The sequence below is a fragment of the Halyomorpha halys genome, unplaced genomic scaffold (genome assembly GCF_000696795.3).
Source record: "Halyomorpha halys isolate HHAL.00 unplaced genomic scaffold, Hhal_1.1 Scaffold447.1, whole genome shotgun sequence".
Classification (NCBI taxonomy): Eukaryota; Metazoa; Arthropoda; class Insecta; order Hemiptera; family Pentatomidae; genus Halyomorpha; species Halyomorpha halys.
Window position 1 is genome coordinate 499,331 of NW_027107551.1, and position 18,067 is coordinate 517,397.

Consider the following 18,067-nt stretch of genomic DNA (forward strand, 5'->3'; position numbering starts at 1 on the left):
AAAAACGACAGGACTTTTTGAATGCCCTGGTATTTTTACAAATAATACTAGTAGCAATAAAAAATATATAATTAAATCATAATCCATAATTACATTATTGTTAGAAGATTCCAAACAAAGTCATCACTATCTATAGCAGTTTTTTTTTTTTTTTACAAACATTCCCTTTCTTTGCTATTAGCTTTTATTTAAACATTATATTCTATCAATAAATGTGTTATTCGTTGAAATTATTTGCTGAAATCCTAAATTAAATTAATGTAATACAGATTGTTAAACAAATAAATATTGATTTGATGCGTTTTGTCCACTAATGTATGCCAATAAGTGCTATCTATAAGAACATATTTTTCTTGTTATGATTTGCACATTAAGGTGAAGATCCCTTAATCACCTAATTTAGTATGTTGTGGGTTCGACTCCCACCCGGCTGGGTCAATCAATACTTATTTTGCATTGTCCTGAGAAATGAATCTTGGTATTCCCACTCTGGGTCTGTAGAGGACTTCAGTGAAAGTCCTGAGTCAAAAAAATGTTTTTTTCTATTGTGTATATATTATATATTTTGTAATTTGTAAATGTGGTAAATTAATATACTGTCTATAATTTTATTATTTATTATGTTATTGTTTTAGTTACAACTTTCTGAAGTAATTATGCGAGCTCGTAAATTTGTTAGTGAAGTAATCGGTGGCCAAGGAAATGTAATTGGGCAGAAATTAACAGCTGCTGATTTAGAGAAACGATTAGAACAAGCTGGCATTAAAGATACTAAGAAGTTCATGGAAAAAGTTGTTAAAGATAGTGAAGGGTGAGTACCCTCAATTAAAATTAATTACTGCAATTCACCATGCATTAAAGTCTATTTTGTATCATATACTTGCAATCAGTAAACAATAAGATTTGGGATCTTACAGTTCACTATGCATTTATGCCACTGGAAGAATTAAAGTACTATTGCAGGTAGTCTTTTTTAACTCTATCTTCCTAAATCCGTTAATTTAGATTATTTATTTATAATTGTAGTTTTATTCAGTGTGGACGAGATGGATTTTCTAAGTATGGATGAATGAATGAATACTACTAACAATCTGGAATTCGGTTCTTATTTTAGTTATGTTTGAAGATGGGTGTTCTCATTAGGATTTGGACATTAAGTATTGATATGCTCTTTGTTAAATTCATCATATCAATATCTTATATAAAAAATTTAATTATTATTTTTTACTGAAAAAGGAATTAAACCTTTAACTTCTCAAACTTCTTACCTCTCTTCTTTTTTTTCTTTTTCTAAAATTCTGAAATTAAAGCTTTTATGACTTGTTTAGTAGCTCATTATCATTGCATGTTTATTATATCTCAATTGGTTTGTTTAATGTCATTACTGGTTCCTATTGAGTTTAAATTTTTGATTATTGGTTACTGTTAAATGGACTATTGTGTTGTTGCAACCAAGCTATTTCCTTTTACAGTGATTTGTAGCTCTCCCGTAAAGATTTAACCTATTCTAGTAGTATTTCCCTATATATTTCCCTAGTACAACTTCCTTTTGATTTATATTAATTATTAGTTCTGTTTATTTTCTTCCATTTTTTATTTGTCATGATTAATGTATTATACTTTAGGGGAAAAAATTGTAGTCAGTAGTTAATGCTTATTATCTGAAAACAAATTACCTTTGTTCTAGTGTGATACATTTGTTCCCATGGAGTGGTATAGTTGATGAAAACTTTGGGCTGAATGACACTTTTCGTGTTCCAAGTCTGAAGGAAGGTAGGATGGTTCGACTGATATCTCAGTTATCTTCTAAGGAAGAAGAAATGTTCCGTAACATGATAAGGCGTGTTAATACTTTAATCAAGGTTTGTCAGATGACATTTAAATTTGTCATAATATTCATCTTAAATTATTAATTGTTAGTGTTTTATGTATGATTTATGATGTTAGTAATTAATGCTGATTATCTTTTTTAAGTTAGGTAGTAAGTAATTTTTAGTTTTTATCTATTCAAATTTAATGAATTATTCTATATGTGTGTTAATTTATTTATTTCCATTCTATTTTATAGAGTTCAAGGTTTTTTTGAATGTTAATAAATGGCTTTTCATTATTATTTTAGGCTGCTAAAGATCTTGATGTGCGTGTAATGATTGATGCTGAACAAACATATTTTCAACCTGCTATTTCAAGGATAACACTTGAAATGATGAGGAAATACAATACTGATAAAGTAATTAGTTTATTATTGCATCTAATAGTTGATAAGTAGATGTATATTTAATTTTTTATTTCATTATTACAAATGTATGTATTAATGTATATACATACACATAAAGTAAAACTCCTTTGTAACACTCCTAGGGTCCAATGAAAATGAGTGTTACAGTCCTGAAAACACTGTAAGCAGGTAATTATAAAAAACTTCTAAAATGAATTTTCAAAATTTATTGATGTTTCAAAGCATTATAACTGGGAGTTCAAACAGTTATATCTAATAAAGTTCCATTACAAAACCACTCTCTGGAACCAGCACTCATGAAAAAGAGTGGCAAGTTGGAAAATTATTACGTTACAACGAAGTTTTACTTACCTTATGTTTCACTTACCTGCACTCACACACACAGTTGTTTCAGGATCGGGAGACCAAATGCTTGGAAGAGATTCTACACCTCATTCACAAAAAAAAAAAATGATTAGACCAGGGGTTCCTAAAGTGTGCCGTGGCACCCTGGGGTACCCTAAGCATATGTCAATTTTTCAAAATATTACGAACAAATTAAAATTTATGGCCCTACCTGGGATTTTTTTTTTAAACATGATACTCACTCACAGCCTCCTCCCGAGGAGTTGTATGGCCCGTTAGCCAATGGGTAGCACTCACCAAAATAGGCATGGGAGTGATGAACCCATCCTATGAAAACTTCATCAAGAAACGTGTGATGTATTTCCGTAGTAAATTGTGCAAGGCCTTGGACCTCCACAGTCTGTTGAGCCAGAAGAAGAATATAATATACCTTGGTCCGATTCTCAACTGAATTGCATAAAATTGATATTTTGTAGTTTTTCGAGCAAGGTTTTTGATAAAAAAAGAAGTGATTACTCTAAAATTATTCCAGATAATGAAGTCCCAATTGCACTATTATGAAAAAGATAAAGTTTTCATAAAGAAATATATATACATAGTTTGACTTACTTAAATTTATTCCAAGGCGCCTTACAGGGTGGCTGGAGTCTCCTACATGCTGAAAGGCACATAAGGAGGTAAAAAAGGCCTTACAAGTAGATCAATATTGAAAAGTTTTATTATATATTTTTTTTTATAAATTACACATTACTTGTGACTTTTTGGCTAATGATTAAGTCATTTAAAAAAGAACTCCTTACTCTGTTATACTTTTGTTTGATACAAGTGAAGTCGTGATTTATTTTAGGATTGGTCTATATTTGTAGAAGTGTTAGCGGACCTGTAAGGCAACAAAAAAAGTTCATATGGTCTGATGAAATTCCAAGTTTTCTGTATTTAAAGCAAATTTTGATTTTTGTTGAGTAGGAAATGGTAACTGAAAAACTATTTGAATTGAGTGTCAAATTTGTTTTTGTTTTTTTAAACCATTGGAATTGGGATTTAAATTCATCATTTAATGAAATAAAAATCTTTTTTTCTCTGCATAAAATCCCTCTTCATAGGGTTTTAACAAAGACAAATTTTTGTAATTTTTTTCCCCCATTGGCTCTATGAATCATGGAGATCCTTGGCCATACATTGTGGTCCACAACGGAATTTAGGATGAAGGTATTCAGAATAGGGCCATCAATTTTCTCCAATTACGTTGAGAGGACCATGGTTTATGTGATTTTTTTTTTGTAAATGAGGCATAGAATCACTTCCTAATCTATTGGCTGTCTTAATGCACATATATATATATATTCCTTTGTATGTCTGTAAACTCTTATATTTTTTTGTTTTTTTTTAGGCCATTGTGTTTAATACCTACCAATGTTACCTGAAAGATGCTTTGAAGGAAGTTTCTACTGACTTAGAACAAGCCAAGAGGCAAAATTTTTACTTTGGTTGTAAATTAGTACGGGGAGCTTACATGGAGCAAGTAAGTATTTAGAGAAACAGGGTTTAGAAGATATAGTAATTTTAATTCATAAGATAACTGTAATCAATACATTGAACCATATTTAAATACAATGAAAAATTATTGTGAACAATTACAATTTATTTTAAATGGTATATTTTGTATTTTATGAGGAACTTGATTGTTTTTGTATATGAAGAAAAGTAGCATTATTAAATCATATTTAAACATCTGAGTGATATTTTTAAAAATCAAATGACAGGAAGGTTCACTTTATATAATAGGTTTTTCACATTTTTCTGATATTATTGAATATGTCGATTATGATTAAACTCAATATGTGAATGTACAATTAAGTGTTCTTCAATATCAGATAGGTCTTGTTCTCTTTGAAATAGTATGGCAGGGCTTAAATACTGATTTTTCAAAAAAAATTCCTGTAAAGTACTTTTAGTTTTGTTTATTTGAAATAATTAACTATCTTACATTTTTATATGCTACAAAAAATGGATAAACTGCAGAACTGCTGAAATTTGAGTTAGTCAGTCTGCCACTTTCAGTTTATTTTGGAAAATTTATATAAGGCAGTATTACTACCACTGTAAATAATTTAGAAATATGTAGTCTTAAATGAGTGAGGATTAATCTCAATTCAAAGTAGGGTAGTAAGAGAAAGTTGTGTGATACATACCAGATTTTATATTTTCATATTTTTCTACCTACAAAGCTTATTGATTTTTATATATTAAGATTGCATATGCAATATCCTCTTTCTGGTGGTTCAATTTTCATCTTTAGTTCTACTTGTTGTTGCAGTTTATATAATTAACTGTCAGGAGTGCCTATTTGGGCCTTACTAAAATTGTTTATCTTTTTTAAACTTAATAGAATTTTTGTATAGAAAATGCGTATTCATTGCATGAAAATGAAAGACAATATTTTATTCAAAGTATTGCCCATCACTATACATCGCTATACATTTTTATCATCTCTCTGACAATTTGTTGATATCGTCAACAAGGTTACCAACATCGAGCCATTTTCATATATTTTACTAAATGCGAAGCACTGGACAGCAGGTATACATTCCATCTATGTGCAAATTAGTAATAATTGGATTGAGCCAAGTCTAGTGAGTTAGCTCCATGCAAAATGTATTTCTCAGCGAAACACTTTTGTTATTTCTTGATTAATGTTGCTGTGTGTGATGGTGTATTATCATAAAATAAAAGCCCTTAGTATTAACTTTTTTTGATATTTTGATTGTTTTACATGCTGAGCTTGATTCAAATCATCGATCATTTGTTGTCAGGAGTGTTCAGTATTAAAGGTTTTAGCAGCTCATAGTAAAACCACACACTTTTGATCCCAACAAATACCAAAGCTACTTTCTTCTGTCTATTGCAATTTTGTCATGCAAACAATGTTCATGGTTTGCCTGGAGGTACCAATAATTTTTTCTGTCCAGGATTCTTGAAATATACTTACTTCTCTTCTGTCACCCTTCAATAGAAATATGACTCTTTTTTTGTACCTTGTGACCAGTCAGGTTCAAAAGTATTTGAGCTTTTTGAGTCTTTTCCTTGATTAAGGCCACTGGTTGAAGTAGAAATGGAAGATAAGGGTACTTTTAGTTCAGGAAAGAATATCCTCTGGCGACAATCTCTGTAAAATCTACTGTTGGCAGTAATAGTGAAGCTGGAAGAATTTTCTTTAAAAAGAATGATAATCAACAGCTATGAGAGCTAACTTATGAGTATGGCCGAAGATAAAGTGAATGTGAGGGCTAGAGCGGCTGAAGGGCATTGATTTCTCCTATGGTTGTTATAAGATATTAAATTGAAATTATCTGTATCCTGCTTACATCTAAACTAATAACTCATTGCTAAAATGCTACTTTTTGTACTAGTAAATGTTTGTGGGCTATTATTATTAACTGACTTGTTAATAATTATAAAGTAAAATAATAATTATTAGGTCCTTAAAATTAGTTTTCTTTTTCTTTTAGGAACGAGCAAGAGCTGCAGCATTAGGTTACACTGACCCTGTAAACCCAAATTATGAAGCTACTTCTGAAATGTACCATAAAACACTCACTGAATGTTTAAGAAGAATTAAGGACTTCAAAAAGAAAGGACAAGCAAACCGTATTGGAATTATGGTTGCATCACACAATGAAGATACTGTTCGATTTGCCATAGAAAAGTATGTTTTTCACATTCATTAGTAATTTTGTCTTGTTTTTATTTTAAAAAGGCAATTAAGAATGTTTTTATACATATTTAAAATTTTGGTCATAACAAATTACATTTCAATATTTTTACTAATTAAATAATTTTTAATGTCTACTACAGAAGAAAAAACACAAATTTACTCAAAATATTTGATTAAATTGATTATAAGATCTTTAAATTATTTTTTTCCAGTATTATTTCAATTTACATTCTTACTTTTAAAAAAAAAACAATAGTTTTTCAAGTTTATTTTTATTTTTATATTCACTGTCACTTGTCTAGTGCATTCTGATGTATGATGTATAACATACAATGTAAAAATATTAAGCCATTTTTATTGTTTTAGGATGAATGAATTAGGAATTGCTCCAGAGGACAAAGTTATCTGTTTTGGCCAATTACTTGGAATGTGTGATTATATAACATTTCCACTTGGTAAGTTGCATTGCAGATTAGTTTTATCATTAAAGATTGTCAATTTTATTTAATGCTCATTTAAAACTAATTAGTGATTAAATGACTTCGGATAAATTATTCTTATCTTTTTCTAGAATTAACTTTTAACTGTACAATATTAACTTTTAGAATATATTACTTAATTTTTATAAATTTAACATTGTTTACACTTTTGTTAAAGCCCATAATTTTGTATTACATAATGTAATGACTATTTGCAGTCAGGCTGTGTTTTCAAGATCACAAGTGATTTGCTTTTATAGACTTCACAGTGTTGTTGATTATATCTTCATTTTCATTTCCATCTTAACTTCCACCGGGACTTGTAGATTTTTAGTTTTTTACATAGACTTTGTTATGACTATGCTACTTTTATTGTTATCATTGTTGGTTTATTGTAGGAAGATAATCCGGGTGGCAGTCAATAAAGGTTTCAACTATTAGTGCCATACTATCTTCTTCGAATTGTTGGTTTATGTTTTATTAATTTCATAATTTTTTTTTTTTTATGAGTTAGTTAAATGCAGCCTTATTTTTTTATATCTAAGTAGACTTGATGAGCAATCATGGATCACTAAATATTTATTTGGTAAATTATATTTTAGATTTGATAAATTATGTTTTAGATTTATTAAAATAGCCCTCCTGACTGAAACTCATTTCACACAAAGGACACACTTTTACATACGTGACTACATCACTTATAGATCAGACCATCCAGACAACACTTCCCATGCTGGTTCTTATATCCTTATTCCTTCCAATCCAACTGAGGCAATTCAATCAACCTCGGTTATCATTTCAACTCACCCTTTTCATGTTACCTTTTCAGCTGTATATTGTCCTCCTGGTAATAACCTTTCTTATAACCTCCTTGATTCCTTATTCCGAACGCTCGGACCGCGCTTCATTGCTGGAGGAAACTATAATGCTATCAAAGATGGGGATGCCGCACATCCAACTCCTGTGGTAACATCCTATCCCGTGTTTCCACCTCCAATACCTATTCCATTCTCTCTCCCAAAAATCATACTTATTGGCCTACATCCCTCAAAAAGCGTCCTGACATCCTTGACATATTTATCACCTCCCAGATTTCTCCCTCTCAAGCCATTGTTGAATCCCTGGACGACCTATCCTCAGATCACAGTCCAGTTATGCTATTTTTACATTCAAGCTTTGTTCCAAAGCCTTCCACCCCTTCATTGATAACAGGAAGAGTTGACTGGTACAAATTTAAATGTGACCTGGAAACTAAATTGGACTTATACATTAGACTGAAGATAAAACAAGATATTGACGAAGCTATTGAAAAACTCGCATCATCAATAAGAACAAGTATAACTGACAACCCATCAACTAATCGAATCAATAATAATAAACAAAATAACCTGCCACAGCATACTCGTATCTTATTATGGGAAAAACGCAGAGCAAGATCGAAGTGGCATAGGATCAGATATCAAACTAACAAAACGTATTACAACAAATTGACTAGCAAACTAAAAGTAGAAATCAGAAAATACAAAATTCAAAATTTAATTAACTTTATTGAAAATCTTACAACTTCTGACAAATCAGTATGGAGGACCACTAAAACACTGCTGAATTTCAAAGATTTTAACCACTCACTTCTCACCGAATCCCAAACTTGGACCAGAATTGACGCAGAAAAATCACAAACATTCGGACAACACCTTTCTAAAACCTTTATTCCACATCCTGATATCCTTGACCCAATTCACCTTGAATATATTGAAGCAGAACTAAATATTCCACTCCAGATGACCCTCCCAGCTAAAGCATTTCATCCTTCTGAAATATCTAGTATCATTCAAAGATAACCTACCCGCAGAGCTCCTGGATACGACCTAATAACATCCCACATTCTAAAACTTCTTCCTCGGAAAGCCATCCTATTCCTGACCCCTTGAAATTATCTATAGTTAAAATGATCCCCAAACCCCAAAAGCCTCCAGAATAACCATCATTCTATTGCCCTATCTCTCTATTACCGATCATGGGCAAAATCCTTGAAAAACTCATTTTGAAACACCTATACCCCATCCTGGATTCCAATCATATAATCTCAGATCACCAGTTTAGATTCCAAACATTCCACTCTAATATCCAGCAATGTCATTGCGTGGTGGACGTAGTCTCGTCTTGTTTAGAGTATGGAATGTACTGTGCGGAAGTCTTTTTTTGATGTAGAACGGGCTTTTGATCGAGTCTGGCACCCAGGATTACTTTACAAACTCCGTAAATTCCTACCTCCTACTTTCTCATCATTCGTTCCTTTCTCATTGATAGATTATTCCAAGTAAACCATAATGGTTCCTATTCATCCCTCTATTCTCAGTCTGTTGGTGTTCCTCAAGGTAGTATCCACGGTCCCATCCTCTACACCGTCTATACAGCTGACATTCCAACCAATCCTAACACTATCCCCACCACGTTTGCCGATGACACATGTTTGCTCGCAGTTAATAATAACCCATTAATTGTATCCGAAACTCTCCAATCCCAAATCACAGCCCTCGAAGAATGGTGTCGTAATTGAAGGATTAAAATAAATTCCAACAAATCCCATCAAATAACCTTTTCCCTTCATCATAAACCTACCGACTGCCCTACAGTTTCATTTACTCTTAACACAACACATACTCTTACCACTGTCGAACAGATCCGCTACCTTGGACTAAATCTGGACAAACGATTAACCTGGAATCCTCACACAAGACTGAAAAGACAGGAAACTGCACGTCGATTTTGACTATTACAACACTTACTAGACAAACGATCTAAACTTCCTACTCATTACAAAAGATAGATCTACATGACTAATGAGGCCAATCTGGACATACAAAGTTGAGCTTTGGGGCTCCACTAAACCTTCGAATTCCTCTCGTATCCAATCCTTAAATACAAAATCCTTCGTAAAATTCTCAATGCTCCTTACTTTGTCACAAATAAAATCCTACATAAAGACCTTAATGTTCCCTATGTAACCGATCTAGCCCGAACCAGATATCACTCCTTCCATTACAAACTCCCTAACCACTCAAACCCCCTAGTTTCTATCCTTGCATCCTCTTTCATTCCTGTCAATCCTCCGCGGTGCCTGAAAAGAAGATGGCCATGAGACCTGCTAAAATAAAAATTTTATTAGAGTGCTACCAATTTGTAGTTTATCTACACCCCTGTATCACTCCATAATAACATACATCAAATTTACTAAATGTATAATTATGTACAGTTGTAAATTCCAATAAAGATAATTATAAAAAAAAAAATTTACACTGTAGTATTACATTCTGTCATATTTTTAGACAACGGTAATATGAATCATAGAGCTCATTTACACCTTATTTACAGATATAAAAATTAAATGATAAAAAAAATAAGAAGTAGAATAGAAGAAATAAACAAAAAAGAAATATGTAAATAAAAAAAATTAAACTAAAAATAAAATAATACTTTAAACTCAATCATTCCTATTTACAATAATCAACTAATCTTTGATATTGTGTATTTTAAAATTCTGTCAATTTCGTGAATATTCATTGTTTCGAATCCAATGTCATTAGAGTGCTTCCAATGGGTAGTTGCTCTACCCGCCTGTAACACTCCATTTTAACTAAGATCAAATTTACTGAATGTATTATATAATATACAGTTGTAAATTTCAAGAAATATATTAAAATTAATAAAAAAGATTTATTAAAAGGTAATTAAAAAGTCTGCATTAAATGAACTTGATTTATTTTGGCTCTTTGGTTGTTATCTGCTTTTATTCTTTGTATTTATGAAGCCATATTGTTGGATATTTTTTGAAAACTAAAATATCATAAATCTCGTAAATCCCAGTTTGTACTGTTATTTATTGCTCCAGTTGGTCCGATAATAATTTCCAATAAGAAGTGAATTTTATCAAGTCATGATAGAAAAAGAATAAAAATATTGTAATTAAGGTGAAGTTAGATAAATTTATTGTGTCCTATGTCTATTACATCATCAATTTTAAGAAAGTTGGTGGCACACTATCCCGGCTACCTCATAAAATTTAAGGTGATTGGCATATTGATATTATTTCTGTATCAAGCTTTTACACACCTGATATATTTTGCCCTTAATGATAAAGAAGTGTTTGAAAAATAAAGTTTTTACTATCCTCATTTATTCTATTGAGATTTTTAATTTAGAGGTTATTTCTTTTGGTTCATTACGCTTCTAATAATATTTCTTATTATTAGGGCAAGCAGGTTATTCTGCATACAAATACATACCTTATGGTCCTGTCAATGAAGTGTTACCATATCTTTCGAGAAGAGCTCATGAAAATAAAGGAATATTACAGAAAATACAAAAAGAAAAACGGCTTCTTCTTGCAGAACTCCGTAGAAGGTTATTAAAAGGACAATTGTTTTACACTCCTCGAGGAAACTATACACCTGTGTAAAATTGAGTTATAAACATATTTTATTTTTGTGATGATTTGTTTTTAAGTCGTAATAGGTGTAATATAGCTTAGGGTTCAAAAGGAATCTCAATGTTATTATAAATGGTTATACGTGATATTTTCGATGGTTTCTTTTTAGTTTTAACTTGAAATTTTTGTATACTTATTTAAAATCATAGGTGTATCATTGTCAATATAATTTTGTCCCTAATTAATTGTGATATTCCTTGTTGATGAAAGACAGAATAAAACAATGAAAATGTGCAATTTAACTTTGTATGTCTGTATATAATACATTAACCACATACATAATGGTTAAAATTATTACTTCTGTCCAATTTAACTATATTTAGTGACCTGTAAAGATGTATTATTATTGAAATTTTTTTGTAAATAAGCTAAAGAAATTGAGAACAAGTTTATACTTTATTTTGATTGATTATTGTTCAAATCTCTTAAAAGGTAAACAACTAAACCTTAAATATCATGTTACTTTATATTTCTCCTGCCTTTTTTTTTCTTTTTTTAAAAAAGAAAAAAAAAAGCATCATAGCTGAAGAATTTTTTTATAATTTAAAAAGTTTATTTATTATATAATTAATTGTATATAAAGTGTTCCTAGAAACTTCTTAAGTCATCAAGAGTACAAGTTTAGGGAAAGTATTATTTTATTTTTAAATGTTTATCTTATTTGGAATGACTTGGCAGTATTTTAAAAATAAGAGTTGTCCTTTTCAGTAATACATGTTTAGTATTTGTTGTACATGTAAATTTGATTAATATGGGGTATAGTGTTTTATACTTAAGATTCCTTTTTTCTTTTTATCCTTTTTCCTTTTTTTTTTTAATTTGTATTTATTTATTTAATATATATACTTTTTTTTTAAAGGCCAGTTACTTATGTTAATCAAAAAAATAAAATATAACTTAGACAGCTTAGTTAAAAGTTAATTCACCATAATAAATCATGTGATCAATATTATTATTCTTTTGTTGTATTTATTTTACCTCCTTGTTTTTTAAGTGTTCTGTAACCTCTTAACTAAATTTTTAAAGTTTGTAATTAAAGAAATAATGATTATGTGATAGAAGTCATGAAAACAGATTAATTCTAGTCAAAAATAAAATCACTTTGTAATTTACGTTATGGCAGATATGATTCGTTATTTATTTATTTAAAAAAAAAAAAAAAAGTATATTTTTTGCTTGCCAAGAATAATATCAGCACTTGGTTCCATTTTTTGTACATTTTTGGTAAAATAATTGGGTTACTATGCATTTATATTATGTTTTGTAACTTTAAATTTTCATGTATTTTTGTAAATTAAATTATTAGATGGTAACCTAATGCATATTGGCAATAGACCTAAGATGGTAACTCGTATTTTCTGAGGTGAATTTTGAAATGTAGAACTAACTAATTTTTAAATAAAATGATTAAATATCCTTTGTTAATATGAGCCTAGGTATCTATTATTTATCAACTATTATACTTTATGAACTATATTTGTTGCTGCTATGCAATGTACAAGAAATACATATATCCTTTACCTAATGAGAAGTAATTTCTTACAAGTGGCTGATGCCAACAGTTAGTTATTTTGAATCAGATTTTTAACATTTTGATACAAATATACACTTGTTTATGAACTAAGTGTAAAATCCAATTTAGACAGAAGAACCATGTTCTACATCCATAGTAAGCAAGGTTTAACTTCATGTTGTTTGTTATGCATCAAAGTATACCTAATGTGGGCTTAACCAGAGGTCAAAAGAAAGTTATAGCATAAATTGGATTATGAACTGTATGTTTCAGTTATTCAAGTACTTTTGGGGAAGGAAGTCAAGAGATTGATAGGGATTTGGAGAAGAATGATGACAAAAAAGGGAGAACTTTTTGGGAACTATATGTTAAGTATGTATTTAAAGATTGTAAAGCAGAAGTGAAAAGAAACTTGGTTCGAATTATTCTAACTCAGGTTGGGCCTGTTAATAAGCAGTCGATGGAATGCATTGTGTATGTATATTGTGCATTGTCTGAGTGAATTGTGTCGTTCTTTAGAGACTGGCAGTAGGGAAATAAAGGCTTCTGTCTTCATGAGCTTAAGCTGGCCTGTAGCCTTCACATTAATTTTTAAAAATCTTAGGGTAAATACTGATCTACTAGGTTCACTCTAAGAAGTGGATCAGTATTGAGTCTTTACCTTGAATTAAACATGTATTGATTGATGTTTGACATGAGCAGCTGCAATTATGAATGATGCCTAATTTTTCATTGTGGGGAGTGAAAGCTCATAATGATCTTCTTAAAGCTAATGTCTTGTATGTATCACATGGCGTTTTTTAAACCCTAGGTACAACTAGCATAAACAATCTGGGATAACCCGCCTCAGGGATTCATGTCCTTTATAGGCAGTGATCAATTATGTACAATAGTAGATCAGAACATTCTAGCTTTATTTTTGGAAACGAAACTTGTGTTATTCCCATTTACCTTCTCTGGACCTCTCCAGTTTCCTTTACCTATTTGAGCATAAGGAAGGCTAACACCATTTGACTGCCTATGTCCTTTCACCTGGGTCTATGGATTTACAGCCCATACAGCTAAAACTCCCCAATCTTTCTGCCAATAAACCTCCTATTGATGTCATCCAGGCTACCCTATAGCTTTCTTTAGACTGCCGGGAGACAGGGTACTGTCCACAGTCAGTATACCTATGTGGTAATGAGGTTGTGAAATTTCCCCTGGGCACAAAGCTAGAAGTTTTAGAAATCAAAGCATATAGTATTGAGGAAAATCTTCAAGTTGGTGTATGCTTGTAAAGAGAATTATGCTATCTTTCAAAGCGGGGTCATCAAGAGAAATTAAAAAAAAAATTCTTCGATTGGATATTGTGAGCAAATTGGGATCATCTTAGGTTTCAGGGAGCCCCAATATTTAAAAATACAGAAACATACGCTTAAGCAGTTAATGTTTCAGATTAAGAGAAACAGTTAAAGGTTTAATAACACGTTTTCAGTAAATCTCCATAATACAAATAACAAAAGTTATCTTCAGATTTTTTAAAATGTAATATCAATAAGAGAAGAAAAAGACTGGAATTCACACTTGATACTGGTATATTTCAGTAAGTTGATTATTTGAGGTTATCGTAGTCCGTTAATTCTGAATCAGCTTTTTGATAACTTTCATTGTGATACTTATATCCATGAAAGGAATTTGTACGCACTAAAGAAATTCTTTAATTAGCACCACAAAAAACGATTCTCCCTCTTAATGTTCATGTACACTTATCTCAACTGTTCTGACTATTTTTGATGCGGTTTCAAGAGACTTATTTTCGTGAACTGAAAAAACAGGGTTCTGATTACGAATATTGTGGGTAGTAAATACTTTAGTTGTTCTCAGTATATATTTATACTCGATTAACACCTCTTAATACCTACAAGTTTTATTAAGGATGAAACCTGCTGAGGCACGACTGTGTGTTTCGCTAAAAGTTTCTTTTAGCTCATACTTAATCTTCCTCCTATAAACATAACTATGAAATTTTTAATAGATTGGGTTGTATTTTATGACTGATTCTTATGAGAATTTAAATTTCGAAGTGATTTTATATTGTTGGCTTTTGTTATATTTTATGATGAATATGGATTTTATGAACATTATTAAAATTTTTAAGAAATTATTTTATTTAGTTATAGTTATTTATAAATATTTACGTATACTTTATTAATAATTAAATTGAACCAAAGAATATAAGGAAGAATGGGACAAGGAACAAAACTGAAATTTTTATTATGTTGTATAAGTTTTGTCGATTTTTTTTACAACTAAACTCAAGGTACTATCTCTATACTGTCCTGGATACATTTTGTGAAATTATAAATAATTTGTGGTAAAACACAAAAATATTAGTTGGTTCTTTATTACATTTGTAGGTTAAATTGTAAATACTGTTTTGTTTAATTTTAGTTCATTATCATGCTCTTAAATATATAATGATTTTGGTAATATTGATTCCTTGTATACAAATTCATACAAATAATCCAACAATTGATTGTAACATCCTTAAGTGCAGCCTGCTCTCAAGTATCAAACAAACCAATGGCCACGAAAAATCACTGACATAGGAAGGACATAATAGTCTTATTCCAATGATTGTTTTTTTTTATTTGTCAGGAATTTGATAACCCAAAAACGCCTGCAGATGTATGTGTAGTACGGATGTGTGATAAAAGATTTTTTAGGAGCGGAACAAAGTTGATATTCATTTTCAGCACCTCAAGAAACCCTCTAGTAAAAATTTTCAAACATCTTTCGCCCTGAAAAGGCCATTAAATCTAAATTTTGTTTGTGTAGGTAAAAAGGATCAATTGGTATATAATAACCGTGAAAAACGTATGCTTTATGAGCTATGCACCAAAAACTTTTAATTTTGTTATGAAGTTTATTGTAGACAATGATTCGACCCATTCCCTTTTATATATATAGAGAATATCGATCCGGAAAGGTACTAATCTCAAAAAACTCAATAAAACTACCTCATGCATTTTCGCTAGTAGAATTTAAATAACCAATTAACTAAAATATTTTAAATTTTAAGTTGATGCTTAATTGAGATATTTCGGTTAGCTTTTAAAATTATGAAGAGAAGGTATATAAATGTTCTTATCTTGTCAACTAGTTTATACTTTTTTTGACAATTTTCCCTTTCTCGTATTACTTTTCAACGTAAACAATGAAAAAACATGATACCTGTATCCATATTGGTCGTATAAGTCAGGAGGGTCTATAAAATTGATTGGGGTAGGTAAATGAGTTCCCATGATAAAAATGTTTCGAGAAATTAATGTCAAGCGAAGACTTTTCGGAAGGCTTCATTGTATGAAGTCCAACAATAATAGTCTATTGTTCAAATATATACTCCGGTTATTAATAATAATGTGTAATGACGTTGATTGATAATTGAATTTATCCTGATGTTATTGTAATGATATTAACAAATGACTCTAATTATAATTATAACCAATATGATTATGGTTATATTAGCACTTTTTATTTTTATGAAAAAAAAATCATTCTTACTTATCTATCAAAAAATTGAATGCGTCATTAACCCTCAGAGGATCATGTCTTAAACTACCACGAAGGTCGTGATTCTTCTTATCGATTTTCTATTTTTGTCATGACAATGTCCTTGACATAGCGTGATTTATTATCAAGTTAGACATATTTCTTTCCCATAATATGAACGCAGTATGAAACCTATTTTTACATAGGAAAGTTTGTTTTAAAATGATTACCCACCTTTTAAATTATATTATTATTATTCCTTTTTATTTCTTCAATTTTCCAGAAATTATTGTATTAATTGAATTTGAATTCATTGAGCATTTGTCATCCCATTATTTTGCCTCATCTTCAGAACTGGATTTCTGTTGATTTTTCTAACCACTGACGTTAGTCCGAAGAAAATAACGAAAGGAAAATTATTCAATTAATTCAATTTTTTTATCATTATAACATACCTGCAACCTTCTGTCATAATTTATTTAGTATTTAAAATTAATTATTTCTTTAACATACGTCGGTAAATTTTGTAGTGAAGTAGTAAAGAGTGTTGAAATGTTCTATATTAAAAATTATGTCCCAATATGGATATATATTCGGAACATATTTAGGATATCTATTGGGCTTGTTAATAAGGAGTATACGAATTTCAAAGGAAAATATCAATAGAAATGTAGAATAACACTGTTTTATAACGTATAAAATATTTATGTACAGATTTTATTATGAATTTAAAACACAAGGATTAGGTTTATGCAATATAGAAATTAAAAATGACACCAAAGTTATTTTTTGAAATGTCTGCAATTTTCAACATTTTAAAGATTTTTAAAATACAGAATCTCTCATTTTTTTTCATGAATTGAACATCTATCTGCTTCCTATTATCTGTCATTTTTTTTTCTTCACTTAGGCATTTAATCCGAAGGACGTTTAGAATGCATGGGTGGTTAACATGGTACGTGAATGGAACTAAAAAAAAATTATACTAATTCCCTGGTAGAAATATTTTCCATTAATAATTAAATCTCATTATTAACATTTATTTAAGATTTTCATGGGTTATTTTAAAATAATTTTTTATGAGGGTCAGATTATATCAAATATTAGGGAGGAAAGGCAGAATACCCCCTCCAGTGATCAGTAGGTTTTATCAGTTGAATTCAGATAAAAAACAGTGTATCAAATATTCTTTCGCCTCCCAAATTGATTATTGAATTTTGGTTTAAGATAATTTTGTTCTATAAACATAATATAAGACATAATATAAGAACTGTAGGCAAATAATCTCACTATTTTAAAATATACATTAAAAAAATATAAAGAGGTAAACGATTTTATTGTGCCTATTATGAACAGTACTGTTATGTGCAAACCAATTAATATCTTCAAAGAGATAATTAGAGATTAATATGAAATTGGTGAATGAACACAATCTTCCTTATTTAAATATATTAGTCTATTTCACAAACAACAACGTTTCGGGGCTATTCCCAATTTTCAGGCTGCTGATTAACTTTTTTATATATAATATATAATTAACCCCTTATTTGTCATTTCATGCTAATATTAAACATATTATTGTCAATATTTAAAACGTTTTATAATATCAATTATTACACATTTTTAAATCAAGGAGAATAATTACCTTCCTTCAGGATTTAATTCTCCTTTCATTTTAGTTTCTAGGTTTTAATTCAATAATCTTCATTTCTCCTCCTTCCAATTTAAATGAATTCAAATATGTCTATGTCTG

At 30.0% G+C, this 18,067-nt stretch overlaps 1 protein-coding gene across 5 annotated transcripts in view; it reads left to right on the forward strand.

Moving 5' to 3' along the window:
• slgA (proline dehydrogenase slgA) overlaps positions 1 to 12,697 on the forward strand; it is a 33,845-nt gene extending 21,148 nt beyond the window's left edge. For all 5 annotated transcript variants that reach the window (XM_014423915.2, XM_014423912.3, XM_014423916.3 and 2 more), the window contains 7 exons: positions 636 to 811; positions 1,688 to 1,862; positions 2,120 to 2,230; positions 3,975 to 4,106; positions 6,094 to 6,290; positions 6,666 to 6,754; positions 11,032 to 12,697. In XM_014423915.2, the coding sequence (XP_014279401.1) occupies positions 636 to 811; positions 1,688 to 1,862; positions 2,120 to 2,230; positions 3,975 to 4,106; positions 6,094 to 6,290; positions 6,666 to 6,754; positions 11,032 to 11,237 (1,086 nt within the window). In that variant the 3' untranslated portion in view covers positions 11,238 to 12,697. The remainder of the gene's footprint in view (positions 1 to 635; positions 812 to 1,687; positions 1,863 to 2,119; positions 2,231 to 3,974; positions 4,107 to 6,093; positions 6,291 to 6,665; positions 6,755 to 11,031) is intronic.
• Positions 12,698 to 18,067: the final 5,370 nt, after the last annotated feature.